Source organism: Pan troglodytes, chromosome 3, assembly GCF_028858775.2.
Source record: "Pan troglodytes isolate AG18354 chromosome 3, NHGRI_mPanTro3-v2.0_pri, whole genome shotgun sequence".
Classification (NCBI taxonomy): domain Eukaryota; kingdom Metazoa; phylum Chordata; class Mammalia; order Primates; family Hominidae; genus Pan; species Pan troglodytes.
The window spans coordinates 76,445,569-76,461,686 of NC_072401.2; the positions used below are offsets into that span (position 1 = coordinate 76,445,569).

Here is a 16,118-nt window from a genome sequence, read left to right on the forward strand (position 1 = left end):
CTCCCAAAGTGCTGGGATTACATGTGTGAGCCACCACACCTGGCCTATTTTAAGTATTTCTATGCCTTTGTCTATGAAAGTTGACTTGCCTGAACTATTGGTACTACAAGCCAGAAAAGCAGGTATTCTAGTCCTGATTTTGCCTCTTAACTAGCTGTGAATTTGGGCAAATTCTCTGATTTCTCAAATCTCTAAGGACTAGTTTCCATTGTAAACCAGGGACTAGTCAGAAAATAAAGAGTTTCAGGTTTGAAGAGGCTTTCCGAATTACACAGTCTAGCTCCACTATGTTACGATTGTGGTAATGGAGGCATAGGCATGTTAGGAAACTTTCCTTAATTCACACAGGTAGTTACTGACAAAACTAAACCTAAAATCCAAGTCCAATACTTATGCAACAAAACAGTTGTAAGTTTAAGTTTCTTTACCAATAGCATGATAAGTTTATAAGTTCTTGTTGTCTGGCCCTTTTAGGTTCAGTAAATAGGCTGTCCATACTGCCAGGTTAAATATAAACCCAAGTGTTTCTCTATGCAATAATTGAGTTAGTTGTTACATAGAAGTTGTATTAGTACAATTATGAACTTTTAGGTTCCATGGAAATGTTGTATGTGAAAAGACTCATACACTTCATTCTACACTTGTCAGATCTAACTTTTCTTTATTTAAAATAACTCTTGAAATTTCTACTGGTTTTTCAAATAGAATTTTAGTGTTCGAAAACAAAGATAAATCAATATTATATAATACATAGATTAAAAAAATCAATGAGTACTTTCAAAATAATAAGATGAAAACTTTCCTTAACCTACTAAAGCAACACATGCAACTGACACTACTCTAAGAATGCAACTAATATATTTTTATCTACATTAGTTGCTAGACTTACAGTTTAGACATTCTTACTTTGAGATGTATATCCACTTTTAAGAATGACTAAACTTCTTTCCTAACAGGAAATACTTACAACTCATGTGGAACATATAATTAAGACTGTATAGAAAATGAAACATAAGAAAATCAAATTTTGATAGTGTTTCCTCCCTTTTCTTTTAGGTGTTATGATCAAAGGTATCTGATCATAATTTACATTTGTATTTTTTAAGTTTTTAAATTAAAATAATTGCAAACATATTTATATAGCATTGAGCTAACCAGGTAAATTGCTTAAAATTCTCTAACAAAAGCAAAAAAAAAAAAAAAAAAAAAAAAACAACAAAATTACCCCTTGTATATCATAATTATTTAAAACCTCAAATGATAAATTAGGAAAAGTATCTTGGTCTGTATTTTGAAGTCAGGTTATCAAAGCACAATCTCTCAGATTGATCACTGCAAGTAATGTAGTTTCATATTGGAACATAGTTGTTTCTCATTGCATCCCTTAAAGATGAAGTTATTATTTCAATTTTCAGGCTCAGAGAAATTATAATATCCATTCGAGGTTGTATGCTGTGTAAATTTAAGATTCAGAACACAAACCAAAATTCACTGGAGGGTAGATCATTAACAAAAGCATAACAACAATAAGGGAAATAGCATATTCCAGGGCAGCTACTACGTCCGCTTAATGAAATCAGGGGTTTTTGCACTGTAGTGGGTATAAGATTGGAAAGATTCAGTAGAGTCAAATTTTACGGGTCCTAAATACTGGCTCAGAATGTTAGGTTTTATTCGATAAGTAGTGAAAAGCACCTGGGAATTTTTTTTAAATGCGATGTAGCATGAGAAAGAATTAACCTGCAGCAAGAGAACGAAAAAAAAATTACTGAGCATCCATTAGCACGGTTCAATATAATTCATTAAATATTATAAACAGCCAGAAAGATGGGTAGCAAGACAAGTGCTGGGTTTTGATTTATAAGGTAACTAAAAAACCTACAACTGTACCCTGAAAAAGCATAAGTTGGAGGGTAAAAATATGGTACAGTCAAAATTTATTATCTCACTAATAAGGCATAACAACATTGATGATCTAAACATCAGGGAGTATCCAATGTTTAAAAATAGCCTTACCTTAGATCAGGTGATTCGGCCCTCCCATATCGATCCTGCCACTTCCCAACGCTTGAATTGGCTTTTCTGGAGGCAGTACTTGTCTGAGACTGAGAAGAGGTGCTGTTTCTGGTGAGATAAATTTTCTATGTTTTTTCTTACATATTGTTGTCTCTGACCCCCCTTGTTCTGTTTTTTTTTTGTTTTTTTTCTTGACATGCTTTTTCTAAAGTCTTTTAGTATGTTCCTACAGTATCATTCTCAAGTCATATAAACTACTTGCTGTGGTACTAAGTATTTAAATATAGATGTGCTATCAACACTTTATTAACTCTAGAATATTTTTAGAAATATTCTTCAACATAGTATGATGTCAATGCAGAAATGAGAAAAGAACTAAGGATTTACATCAGGTTACAATACATTAATTAAAAAATACATTTCTGTGCCTCTATGAATTCTTAATATTAATTTTTGCAGTTTTACAAAATCTTACTAAAAATTTTGGTATTTCTTTCCCTATATTCTTCAACAATGGATATAAGTATTGTTAGTGCAACCAGTTAACAGCAACACTCTGACGTGTTTCATAAAAACCTATGCTATTTTATAAAAAATCCCTTTCAAAATAACTCTTTCAAAGTAAAGTTCCCAAAAAAGTTAATTTTATCCCTGTTGACATACTTCATACAAAGTTCAGATATTTGCAATATTGCCAATACTTTACAGAACTAATAAGATGCTCTTTCAAAGCAACAGGATATATATACATGTTTATGCATCGCTTGTTTATGTAAAAAGAAACACAGGAAAAACAAACCAGAAACGAAATGAAATCTGTTCTGACAGGAATGAAAGAAACAGAGAAAGATGTGACAAGTTTCTATATACCTTTGGATACTCTTGCCTTTAGAACTGTTAGATGTTTTACATATGCAAAAAATAAATCAGTGAACATGGAAGGAAAAATAAATGCTAAAACTGCATACAAACAGATACAATAAACCAAATTATATATTTTAAATTATTAATATAACAACTCTGTAGGAAACTTCTGAACCCAATATTTGAATTATATACCCTTAGCCTAAAAAGAGACAAAGAAAAAACTGTAAACAAATCCTAAACTACTGAATAGGTTTTCTTGTAAAAGTTCTGAATCTGTTATATGTGTATTTCAAGATTCTGGGAGCCACGTTCTCATTGTGGGAAAAAAAGGAGATGCAATATGGAATAGGGAAAGAGAAGTAGGAATAAGAATCCTGTGATGTTCAAATGGAAGTAAAAGAAACATGATGATTTCATGACTAAAATGTATTTTAAAAAACACACATGGAAATTTCATCTTGAAAATGCTAATTCTTTCCTAGCTCTGAGTGCTGAAAAGGCCTGGAAATACGGATGCCCTAGTAAAAGGAGCACAGCTAGCACCCTGATCTTGTTTTTTAATTACCATTCCCCACTAAAAGGAATCAGAGTGCCTTTGAAAATGGCTGCTTCTAAGGAAGAAACAGGGAAACTACAAGATAAGCCTGGAACATCCTGGTAATGCCAAACTATAAAAACACCCTAAAAAAAAAAACATGATGGAGACATATCAAAGGTCACGGAGTAAGTTTGAAGAGGAACAATCTGATGTTCACATCAAAATGAATTACAGTATATATAAATCATACATATGGTTTAAACACCATGTATACAAATAAGCTATATTTGTAAGTCACACATACACACTTTCTCACACATAAAATAAGAATTTATGAGTCTAAGTGATAAGTGGCGGAGTGGGAAAGCTCATTTTTAAAGTAGAATGCCAACTAATACATGTTAAGAGAAATAAGAGTTACATAATCACTATTTTGCAGCCATTACAGTAATAACTGACTAAAGAAAAAATTATCACTGGCACTAAAATCCCTAAAAAGTTTGAAGAGGAACAGGATATTTAGTCTTTCCACAAATTACTTATTAAATACAAAGGAAAAAATAGCAACTTTGCAGTGCAGAAACCCAAAGGACACCATCACAACTAAGTCATTAGAATTATCATTTCTAATAAAATAACATGACAAACTGACATCCCGTATCTCCAAGCCAATACACTGAGATGGGTACATCATCACTTACATAGTATTCTTGCCCAAAAAGCAAAACCTGAATATAATCATGAGAAAATATCAGGCAAAACCAAGAACAATTAACTCAACAACTAGATTGTACTCTTCTAAAATTCAATGTTAAGAAATACAAAGAAAAGCTAAGAAGCTGATCCAGATTTAAGAAAAACAAAAAGATAAAATAGTTAAATTTAACATGTGACACTGGATTAAGTCCTAAATCCATGAAGAAAGAAAACATTGCCATAAAGGATATTGGGATAATTTGCAAAATTTACAGCCTGCAATTAGATGAAAGTACTGATTCACTATTAGATTTTCTGACTTTGATAACTCTGCCGTATGATTATCTAACAGAATGTCCTCGTTCTGAGGAAATACATGCTTAAGTACTTAAGGGTAAAGGGGCATGATGCCTACAATTAATATTCAAATGGCTCAGTAAGAAAAATGTTTTTGAGAAATTATAACGCAAATATGACAAAATGTTATTAACTGGAAAATCTGGATACAGTATATGGAAGTTATTTGTACTTTTTTTTGCAATTCTTTGTAAGTTTAAATTTTTTTCAAAATAAAACTTTTTTTTTTTCAATGACAACAACAAATGAAGGAGGCATAATGGGGACTTTTGGGGGTAATAAAAATGTTCTATCAGTCTATATCCTGGTTTACAAAAGTATGTTTAGCTTGTAAAAATTTAACCAAGATGTACATTCCTGATATGCCACTTTTCTGTATGTATGTATTTCACAAAAAGTTAAGATGCAAACGTTTAAAGATTAAGCAAAGCATTCTGATATATTAAATATAAAATTTTACTTAACAATGCCAATTTGATGGGTACTACAGAACGTTGGAAACCCAGCATTTCTATTGATAAAGTATGAAAAAATATTTTTAAAAGTTCTGTGCAAGCATATCAACACTTACATATACATTAATAAGGCAATCTAAGATTGTAAACAATGGAAATACAGTGCTTAGGTCAGTAGTACAGCTCATTAGTCTTAAACATCTACTGTGCACCCTGTATTATATCTTAATGAATAACATTTACTGTTTTCTCCCTAAGGTCAATACAATTTTACTTTCAAAGATGTCTATCCAATCTCCATAAATATAACGAATAAAACAAAAAAAATACTTTTATGGGAAATATTTCACAATGACTGCAAAGTATCCTTTTTATCAAATGGAATCCAGAAAACAAACTTTCCTAATGAGTTGTGGCTACTGTCCTTTACGTACGAAAGTGACAGTATTGACAACTTAGGTAACTTTTATAGGTAGCAGTGGTAATTATTCATTTTTCGTTTTTTAGTAGTGATAGCCCTGCTAATTTTTCCATCCTTTCTTTACCTCCTTTCAGCTGTTCCTTACCTATATTTGCCCTCCATCTCTTCTTAGCCAATGGCCCATCATTACAATAACTCCCTCAAGTAAATGCTCATGTACCTGTCCCCTTTATCCCTTTTTTATAATTCCCTGATACATCAACCTCTGTTAAATCCAACTCTAGCTAACCTTCATAAACACTCATATACCTAACAAGAGTCAGAGAAACACCCAAAAAGCAGCGACAAGTCTGTCACACTTTAAACCCATGGCCATTAATTTCAAGAAAAGTTGAAAATATACAGCAGCCCCCCGACCTTATTCTTGGGGGATACATTCTAAGACCCTCAGTGGAGGATATATCCTAAGGCCTCCAGTGGATGCCTGAAACTGAGGATGGTACTGAACCCAATATGTACAATGTTTTTTTGTATATATACATGCCTATAAAATTTAATTTATAATTAAACACAGTAAGAAATTAACAATAATAAAAGAGAACAATTAGGTGAGTGCAAAAGTAATTGCGGTTTTTGCACTGTTGGGATCTGCAGTTTGATACTGGAATACATTCTTAAACAAACAGTTATGTTACACATCATTTTAATGGGCATTTCTCGTTTTATTATTTTTTCTGCTAATGACTTATTACTTGCTGTTTATTTTATGTTTATTTTAGACTATGGAAATGATGTTAGACAAAAAGCAAATTCGAGCAATTTTCTTATTCAAGTTCAAAATGGGTCATAAAGCAGCAGAGACAACTCGCAACATCAACAACACATTTGGCCCAGGAATTGCTAATGAGCATACAGTGCAGTGGTAGTTCCAGAAGTTTTACAAAGGAAACGAGAACCTTGGCTGGTCATTGGAAGTTGACAACGACCAACTAAGAGCAATCATCGAAGTTGATCCTCTTACAACTACACGAGAAGCTGTCGAAGAACTCAACGACCATTCTACCGTTGTTAGGCATTTGAAGCAAATCAGAAAGGTGAAAAAGCTCAGTTAAGTGGGTGCCTCATAAGCTGACCGAAAATCAAAAAGATCATCCTCATGAAGTGTTGTCTTCTCTTACTCTATGCAACAATGAACCATTCCCCTATCTGACTGTGATGTGCGATGAAAAGTGGATTTTAAGGATGGAGCCAAGGTGGCCAAATAGGAACAACTCCGGTCTACAGCTCCCAGCGTGAGCGACGCAGAAGACGGGTGATTTCTGCATTTCCATCTGAGGTACTGGGTTCATCTCACTAGGGAGTGCCAGCCAGTGGGCACAGGACAGTGGGTGCAGCGCACCATGCGCGAGCCGAAGCAGGGCAAGGCATTGCCTCACTCAGGAAGCGCAAGGGGTCAGGGAGTTCCCTTTCCTAGTCAAAGAAAGGGGTGACAGACAGCACCTGGAAAATTGGGTCACTCCCACCCTAATACTGCGCTTTTCCAATGGGCTTTAAAAACGGCGCACCAGGAGATTACATCCTGCACCTGGGTCGGAGGGTCCTACGCCCACGGAGTCTCCCTGATTGCTAGCACAGCAGTCTGAGATCAAACTGCAAGGTGGCAGCGAGGATGGGGGAGGGGCGCCCGCCATTGCCCAGGCTTCCTTAAGTAAACAAAGCAGTCAGGAAACTCGAACTGGGTGGAGCCCACCACAGCTCAAGGAAGCCTGCCTGCCTCTGTAGGCTCCACTACTGGGGGCAGGGCACAGACAAACAAAAAGACAGAAGTAACCTCTGCAGACTTAAATGTCCCTGTCTGCTTTGAAGAGAGCAGTGGTTCTCCCAGCACGCAGCTGGAGATCTGAGAACGGGCAGACTGCCTCCTCAAGTGGGTCCCTGACCCCCGAGCAGTCTAAGTGGGAGACACCCCCCAGTAGGGGCAGACTGACACCTCACGGCCAGGTACTCCTCTGAGACAAAACGTCCAGAGGAACGATCAGACAGCAGCATTCGCGGTTCACGAAAATCCGCTGTTCTGCAGCCACCGCTGCTGGTATCCAGGCAAACAGGGTCTGAAGTAGACCTCCAGCAAACTCCAACAGACCTGCAGCTGACGGTCCTGTCTGGTAGAAGGAAAACTAACAAACAGAAAGGACACCCACACCAAAAACCCATCTGTACATCACCATCATCAAAGACCAAAAGTAGATAAAACCACAAAGATGGGGAAAAAACAGAGCAGAAAAACTCGAAACTCTAAAAAGCAAAGGGCCTCTCCTCCTCCAAAGGAACGCAGTTCTTCACAAGCAACGGAACAAAGCTGGACAGAGAATGCCTTTGACGAGTTGAGAGAAGAAAGCTTCAGACGATCAAACTACTCCGAGCTACGGGAGGAAATTCAAACCAAAGGCAAAGAAGTTAAAAACTTTGAAAAAAATTTAGAAGTATGTATAACTAGAATAACCAATACAGACAAGTGCTTAAAGGAGCTGACAGAGCTGAAAACCAAGGCTTGAGAACTACGTGAAGAATGCAGAAGCCTCAGGAGCCGAGGTGATCAACTGGAAGAAAGGGTATCAGTCATGCAAGATCAAATGAATGAAATGAAGTGAGAAGGGAAGTTTAGAGAAAAAAGAATAAAAAGAAACGAACAAAGCCTCCAAGAAATATGGGACTATGTGAAAAGACCAAATCTACATCTGATTGGTGTACCTGAAAGTGACGGGGAGAATGGAACCAAGTTGCAAAATACTCTGCAGGATATTATCCAGGAGAACTTTCCCAATCTAGCAAGGCAGGCCAACATTCAGATTCAGGAAATACATACAACGCCACAAAGATACTCCTTGAGAAGAGCAACTCCAAGACACATAATCGTCAGATTCACCAAAGTTGAAATGAAGGAAAAAATGTTCAGGGCAGCCAGAGAGAAAGGTCGGGTTACCCACAAAGTGAAGCCCATTAGACTAACAGCAGATCTCTCGGCAGAAACTCTACAAGCCAGAAGAGAGTGGGGGCCAATATTCAACATGCTTAAAGAAAAGAATTTTCAACCCAGAATTTCATATCCAGCCAAATTAAGCTTCATAAGAGAAGGAGAAATAAAATACTTTACAGACAAGCAAATGCTGAGAGATTTTGTCACCACCAGGCCTGCCCTAAAAGAGCTCCTGAAGGAAGCACTAAACATGGAAAGGAACAACCAGTACCAGCCGCTGCAAAATCATGCCAAACTGTAAAGACCATCAAGGCTAGGAAGAAACTGCATCAACTAACGAGCAAAATAACCAGCTAACATCATAATGACAGGATCAAATTCACACATAACAATGTTAACTTTAAATATAAATGAACTAAATGCTACAATTAAAAGACACAGACTGGCAAATTGGATAAAGAGTCAAGACCCATCAGTGTGCTGTATTCAGGAAACCCATCTCATGTGCAGAGACACACATAGGCTCAAAATAAAAGGATGGAGGAAGATCTACCAAGCAAATGCAAAACAAAAAAAGGCAGGGGTTGCAGTCCTAGTCTCTGATAAAACAGACTTTAAACCAACAAAGATCAAAAGAGACAAAGAAGGCCATTACATAATGCTAAAGGGATCAATTCAACAAGAAGAGCTAACTATCCTAAATATATATGCACCCAGAATCATAAAGCAAGTCCTGAGTGACGTACAAAGAGACTTAGACTCCCACACAATAATAATGGGAGACTTTAACACCCCACTGTCAACATTAGACAGACCAACGAGACAGAAAGTTAACAAGGATACCCAGGACTTGAACTCAGCTCTGCACCAAGCAGACCTAATAGACATCTACAGAACTCTCCACCCTAAATCAACAGAATATACATTTTTTTCAGCACCACAACACATCTATTCCAAAACTGACCACATAGATGGAAGTAAAGCTCTCCTCAGTAAATGTAAAAGAACAGAAATTATAACAAACTGTCTCTCAGACCACAGTGCAATCAAACTGGAACTCAGGATTAAGAAACTCACTCAGAACCGCTCAACTACATGGAAACTGAACGACCTGCTCCTGAATGACTACTAGGTAAATAATGAAATGAAAGCAGAAATAAAGATGTTCTTTGAAACCAACGAGAACAAAGACACAACATACCAGAATCTCTGGGACACATTCAAAGCAGTGTGTAGAGGAAAATTTATAGCACTGAATGCCCACAAGAGAAAGAAGGAAAGATCTAAAATTGACACCCTAACATCACAATTAAAAGAACTAGAGAAGCAAGAGCAAACACATTCAAAAACTAGCAGAAGGCAAGAAATAACTAAGATCAGAGCAGAACTGAAGAAAATAGAGACACAAAAAACCCTTCAAAAAAATCAATCAATCCAGGAGCTGGTGTTTTGAAAGATCAACAAAATTGATAGACTGCTAGCAAGGCTAATAAAGAAGAAAAGAGAAAAGAATCAAATAGACGAAATAAAAAATGACAAAGGGGATATCACCACCGATCCCACAGAAATACAAATTACCATCAGAGAATACTACAAACACTTCTACGCAAATAAACTAGAAAATCTAGAAGACATGGATAAATTCCTCGACACATACGCCCTCCCAAGACTAAACCAGGAAGAAGTTGAATCCCTGAATAGACCAATAACAGGCTCTGAAATTGTGGCAATAATCAATAGCTTCACCAACCAAAAAGAGTCCAGGACCAGATGGATTCACAGCCGAATTCTACCAGAGGTACAAGGAGGAACTGGTACCATTCCTTCTGAAACTATTCCAATCAATAGAAAAAGAAGGAATCCTCCCTAACTCATTTTGTGAGGCCAGCATCATCCTGATACCAAAGCCGGGTAGAGACACAACCAAAAAAGAGAATTTTAGACCAATATCCTTGATGAACATTGATGCAAAAATCCTCAATAACATACTGGCAAAACGAATCCAGCAGCACATCAAAAAGCTTATCCACCATGATCAAGTGGGCTTCATCCCTGGGATGCAAGGCTGGTTCAATATATGCAAATCAATAAATGTAATTCAGCATATAAACAGAACCAAAGACAAAAACCACATGATTATCTCAATAGATGCAGAAAAGGCCTTTGACAAAATTCAACAACCCTTCATGCTAAAAACTCTCAATAAATTAGGTATGTAAATGGGACGTATCTCAAAATAATAAGAGCTATCTATAACAAACCCACAGCCAATATCATACTGAATGGGCAAAAACTGGAAGCATTCCCTTTGAAAACTGGCACAAGACAGGGATGCCCTCTCTCACCACTCCTATTCAACACAGTGTTGGAAGTTCTGGCCAGGGCAATTAGGCAGGAGAAGGAAATAAAGGGTATTCAATTAGGAAAAGAGGAAGTCAAATTGTCCCTGTTTGCAGATGACGTGATTGTATATCTAGAACACCCCATTGTCTCAGCCCAAAATCTCCTTAAGTTGATAAGCAACTTCAGCAAAGTCTCAGGATACAAAATCAATGTGCAAAAATCACAAGCATTCTTATACACCAATAACAGACAAACAGAGAGCCAAGTCATGAGTGAACTCCCATTCACAATTACTTCAAAGAGAATAAAATACCTAGGAATCCAACTTACAAGGGACGTGAAGGACCTCTTCAAGGAGAACTACAAACCACTGCTCAGTGAAATAAAAGAGGATACAAACAAATGGAAGAACATTCCATGCTCATGGGTAGGAAGAATCAATATCGTGAAAATGGCCATACTGCCCAAGGTAATTTATAGATTCAATGCCATCCCCATCAAGCTACCAATGACTTTCTTCACAGAATTGGAAAAAACTACTTTAAAGTTCATATGGAACCAAAAAAGAGCCCACATCGCCAAGTCAATCCTAAGCCAAAAGAACAAAGCTGGAGGCATCACACTACCTGACTTCAAACTATACTACAAGGCTACAGTAACCAAAACAGCATGGTACTGGTACCAAAACAGAGATATAGACCATTGGAACAGAACAGAGCCCTCAGAAATAACGCCGCATGTCTACAACTATCTGATCTTTGACCAACCTGACAAAAACAAGCAATGGGGAAAGGATTCCCTATTTAATAAATGGTGCTGGGAAAACTGGCTAGCCATATGTAGAGAGCTGAAACTGGATCCCTTCCTTACACCTTATACAAAAATTAATTCAAGATGGATTAAAGACTTAAATGTTAGACCTAAAACCATAAAAACCCTAGAAGAAAACCTAGGCATTACCATTCAGGACACAGGCATGGGCAAGGACTTCATGTCTAAAACACCAAAAGCAATGGCAACAAAAGCCAATATTGACAAATGGGATCTCATTAAACTAAAGAGCTTCTGCATAGCAAAAGAAACTACCATCAGAGTGAACAGGCAACCTACAAAATGGGAGAAAATTTTTGCAACCTACTCATCTGACAAAGGGCTAATATCCAGAATCTACAATGAACTCAAACAAATTTACAAGAAAAAAACAAACCCATCAAAAAGTGGGTGAAGGACATGAACAGACAATTCTCAAAAGAAGACATTTATGCAGCCAAAAAACACATGAAAAAATGCTCATCATCACTGGCCATCAGAGAAATGCAAATCAAAACCACAACGAGATACCATCTCACACCAGTTAGAATGGCGATCATTAAAAAGTCAGGAAACAACAGGTGCTGGAGAGGATGTGGAGAAATAGGAACACTTTTACACTGTTGGTGGGACTGTAAACTAGTTCAACCATTGTGGAAGTCAGTGTGGCGATTCCTCAGGGACCTAGAACTAGAAATACCATTTGACCCAGCCATCCCATTACTGGGTATATACCCAAAGGACTCTAAATCATGCTGCTATAAAGACACATGCACACGTATGTTTATTGCAGCATTATTCACAATAGCAAAGACTTGGAACCAACCCAAATGTCCAACAATGATAGTCTGGATTAAGAAAATGTGGCACATATACACCATGGAATACTATGCAGCCATAAAAAAAATGATGAGTTCATGTCCTTTGCAGGGACATGGATGAAATTGGAAATCATCATTCTCAGTAAACTATCACAAGAACAAAAAACCAAACACCGCATATTCTCACTCATAGGTGGGAATTGAACAATGAGAACACATGGACACAGGAAGGGGAACATCACACTCTGGGGACTGTTGTGGGGTGGGGGGAGGGGGGAGGGATAGCATTAGGAGATATACCTAATGCTAAATGACGAGTTAATGGGTGCAGCACACCAGCATCGCACATGTATACATATGTAACTAAACTGCACATTGTGCACATGTACCCTAAAACTTAAAGTATAATAAAAAAAAAAAAGTGCATTTTATACGATGACTGGAGATGACCAGCTCAGTGGCTGGACAGAGAAGCAGCTCCAAAGCACTTCCCAAAGCCAAACTTGCACCAGAAAAAGATCATGGTCACTGTTTGGTGGTCTGCTGCCGGTCTAATCCACTACGGCTTTCTGAATACCAGCACAACCACTTCATCTAAGAAGTATGCTCAGCAAATCGATGAGATGCACCAAAAACTGCAATGCCTGCAGCCGGCATTGGGCAACAGAAAGAGCCCAATACTCCTCCACAACAATGCCCAACTGCATGTTGCACAACCAATGCTTCAAAAGTTGAATGAATTGGACAACAAAGTTTTGCCTCATCCGCCATATTCATCTGATCTCCTGCCTCCCAACTACCACTTTTTCAAGCATCTTAAGAACTTTTTGCAGGGAAAACACTTCCACAATCAGCAGGATACAGAAAATGCTTTCCAAGAGTTTGTCAAATCCGAAGCACGGATTTTTACACTACAGGAATAAAGAAACTTATTTCTCATTGGCAAAAAATGTGATTGTAATGGTTTCTATTTTGATTAATAAAGATGTGTTTGAGCCTAGTTATGATTTAAATTTCACAGTCCAAAACCGCAATTACTTTTACACCAATCTAAAAACAATCTACTATAATTAAAGTTGTATGAATGTGGTCTCTCTCAAAATACCTTATTGTAACATACTACAGGTAATTGAAACCAAGGAAAGCAAAACCTAGATAAGAAAGTAGTACTGTACAGTTTCTCTCCCTGTGTCATCAATTTTTTACTTTAACTCATTCCCATCAGCATATAAAAATACTGTAATTCCTCTCATCTTGAAAAAAAGGTTTCTCTTGACCCCACACTTCACTCCAGCTGCCCAGCTACTCCTTTCACCTAGTTTATTCACAGAGCTCCAAAAAACTATTTCAGACCTCTTTTCTTCTCAAACACTCAATGCTACCTTCCAGTGGCCTCTTATTTCCAACAGCCTCACTCTCACCAGATAAGTCTGCATATTATTTTGCCGGGAAAAATGAAAGCAATCAGAAGAGAACTTTCAATTATTCCCATTCCATTATCCACCTACCCATCTGCACTGGTGCCCTGTATCCTGCCTTCGTTACTGTTCTTATGAATGAACGGTCCATGCTTCTACTTAAGGGCAACTTCTCCACTTCATATTACATCTCATCCCTTTGGCTTTATTAAACGACATTCCTCTACAACTTCCCTGTCTTACACCACCAATTTCTCCTTTAATAACTCATTCCCGTAAATATACAAAATGCTGTAATTATTATTATTTTTTAGACAGTGTCTCACTCTGTCGCCAAGGCTGGAGTGCAGTGGTGCGATCTTGGCTCACTGCAACCTCTACCTCCTGGGTTCAAGCGACTCTCCCGCCTCAGCCTCCCGAGTAGCTTGAACTACAGGTTTCCTTCGCAATGCCCAGCTAATTTTTGTATTTTTAGTAGAGATGGGGTTTTGCCATGTTGGCAAGGCTGGTCTCAAACTCCTGCCCTCAACAGATCTGCCCATCTCGGCCTCCCAAAGTGCTCAGATTACAGGCATGAGCTACAGTGCCCAGCCAAAATGCTGTTTTTTTCTTTGTTTTGAAAAAAAACTTCTCCTGACCCCACATTTCCCTCCAGATACTGTCACATTTCTCTGGCCCCCACAGAAAGAAAACAGTCTTCCAAAAAGTGCCCATATTTTCTCTTTCTAATTCTTTTCCTCCCACTCTTTCTTTAATCCATTCCAAAGTCTTTTATCTTCATTTTATACAAATGAAAATGATCCTGGTCAGGATCACCAATGACCATCAATAAAATCCAATGGTCATTCTTAGTCTTCATTTTCTTGACCAATCAATTGGATTTAGTATTTGATAGCTGACATTTCTCCTTGAAACACATCATTTTCAAGACATACAGTGGGTTTTTTTCCTACTTCATTCATCATTCCTCCTTATTAATGGTCTCCTCTTACTAGTTAATCCTTATTTTCCTGACATACAAGGGAGTGCCCCAAGGCTGTCTCTTATCACTTCTCTATCAATACTTACCTCTTTTATGGTCTAATTCCATTTTGTAGTTTCATTTAAGTAATATTAAACACTGATTATCCTAAATTCATTATCTCCAGCCCATACTCTTCCCTTCTACTCCAGATCCATATAGCCAACTTCCTACTCAAATTTCCCACTTGCATGTCCAACAGGCATCTCATTTTTATTATATTCTACACTGAACTCTTGGTCTTCTTCCTCCAATAACCACTCCTCCTTATGGTCTTTTCCATCTCTGTAAATGACAAAACCATCATTCTGGTTCAGTTGATCAGAACAAAAACCTTGGATTCATCCTTAACTGCTTTTTCCTCTACAATCTACATCCAATCCATCAAGATAGGCTATTGGCTTACCTTCTGAAATATAACTGGTATCTGACTACTTCTCAACATCTCCACACCATTATCTTGGTCCAAGTTACCATTATCTCTTGCCTAGATAATTGCTGCAACCTCCTAACTGGCCTCCCTGTTTTCACCCACCCTAAGTAACTCTGTAGTCTGTTTTCAGTAAAGCGACTAAATCGAAACTTCATAAACCTAAATCAGATTATTTCATTGCTCTGCTCAAAATCCGCCAGTGAGTCCCCATTTATTTAATTTATAGGAAAAGCCAAAGCCTTTATAATGGCACACAGCCCTTACATAATCTGGCCCAAATTTTGAAAGGCCAATCAACAATAAAAAAACAAAAGGCAAAGTACAGAAAAACTATTGATTTTTAAATAGTTTAAGTATAATAGCAAACATCTAGAGTATTTTCTAGGTACCAGCACTGTTCTAAAACACTTTACATAAATGAATCCACTGAATATACATAACTACACTGTGAGGGAAGTACTATTACTACATTTTACAGATTAAGAAATCAAGGCATAAGAAGATTAGAGAATTTGCCCAATGACAGCACAGCTAGTAAGCCGCAGAGCCAGCATCTGAACTCCAGAAATCTGACTCCAGAGTCCAAGCTGTTACCATCACTCTATACTGCAGAATACCATAAACTCAATGAATGAAAGTTAACCTCTTAAAAAATGTATAAGCCAAAAGAATACTACATATTAAAATATTATATATTACTACATATTAAAAGCTTAGCTATCATAAATTCTTTAAAACCAAACATTTTGAGATTATATTTAGCTTAAATAATCACATTTCATTATGTCTATGACAATTCACAAAAATCCTGGATCACTTTATGCCATTTAATTTTGGCTGAAGGCTTCAAGAATCGTTATCTTAGAGCTAGACTAGATGCCACTATAAAGTCTCTTCCTGCATTAGATTATTCTAAAATGTCTCTTATAACAATACAAAACTGTA

At 37.2% G+C, this 16,118-nt stretch overlaps 1 protein-coding gene across 24 annotated transcripts in view; it reads right to left on the bottom strand.

Moving 5' to 3' along the window:
* FIP1L1 (factor interacting with PAPOLA and CPSF1) overlaps positions 1 to 16,118 on the bottom strand; it is an 82,507-nt gene that overhangs the window by 43,182 nt on the left and 23,207 nt on the right. For 13 of the 24 annotated variants that reach the window (XM_016951730.4, XM_016951733.4, XM_016951729.4 and 10 more), the window contains one exon: positions 2,017 to 2,124. The exons of the other annotated variants lie outside the window; for them this stretch is intronic. In XM_016951730.4, the coding sequence (XP_016807219.1) occupies positions 2,017 to 2,124 (108 nt within the window). The remainder of the gene's footprint in view (positions 1 to 2,016; positions 2,125 to 16,118) is intronic. 24 annotated transcript variants of the gene reach the window in all.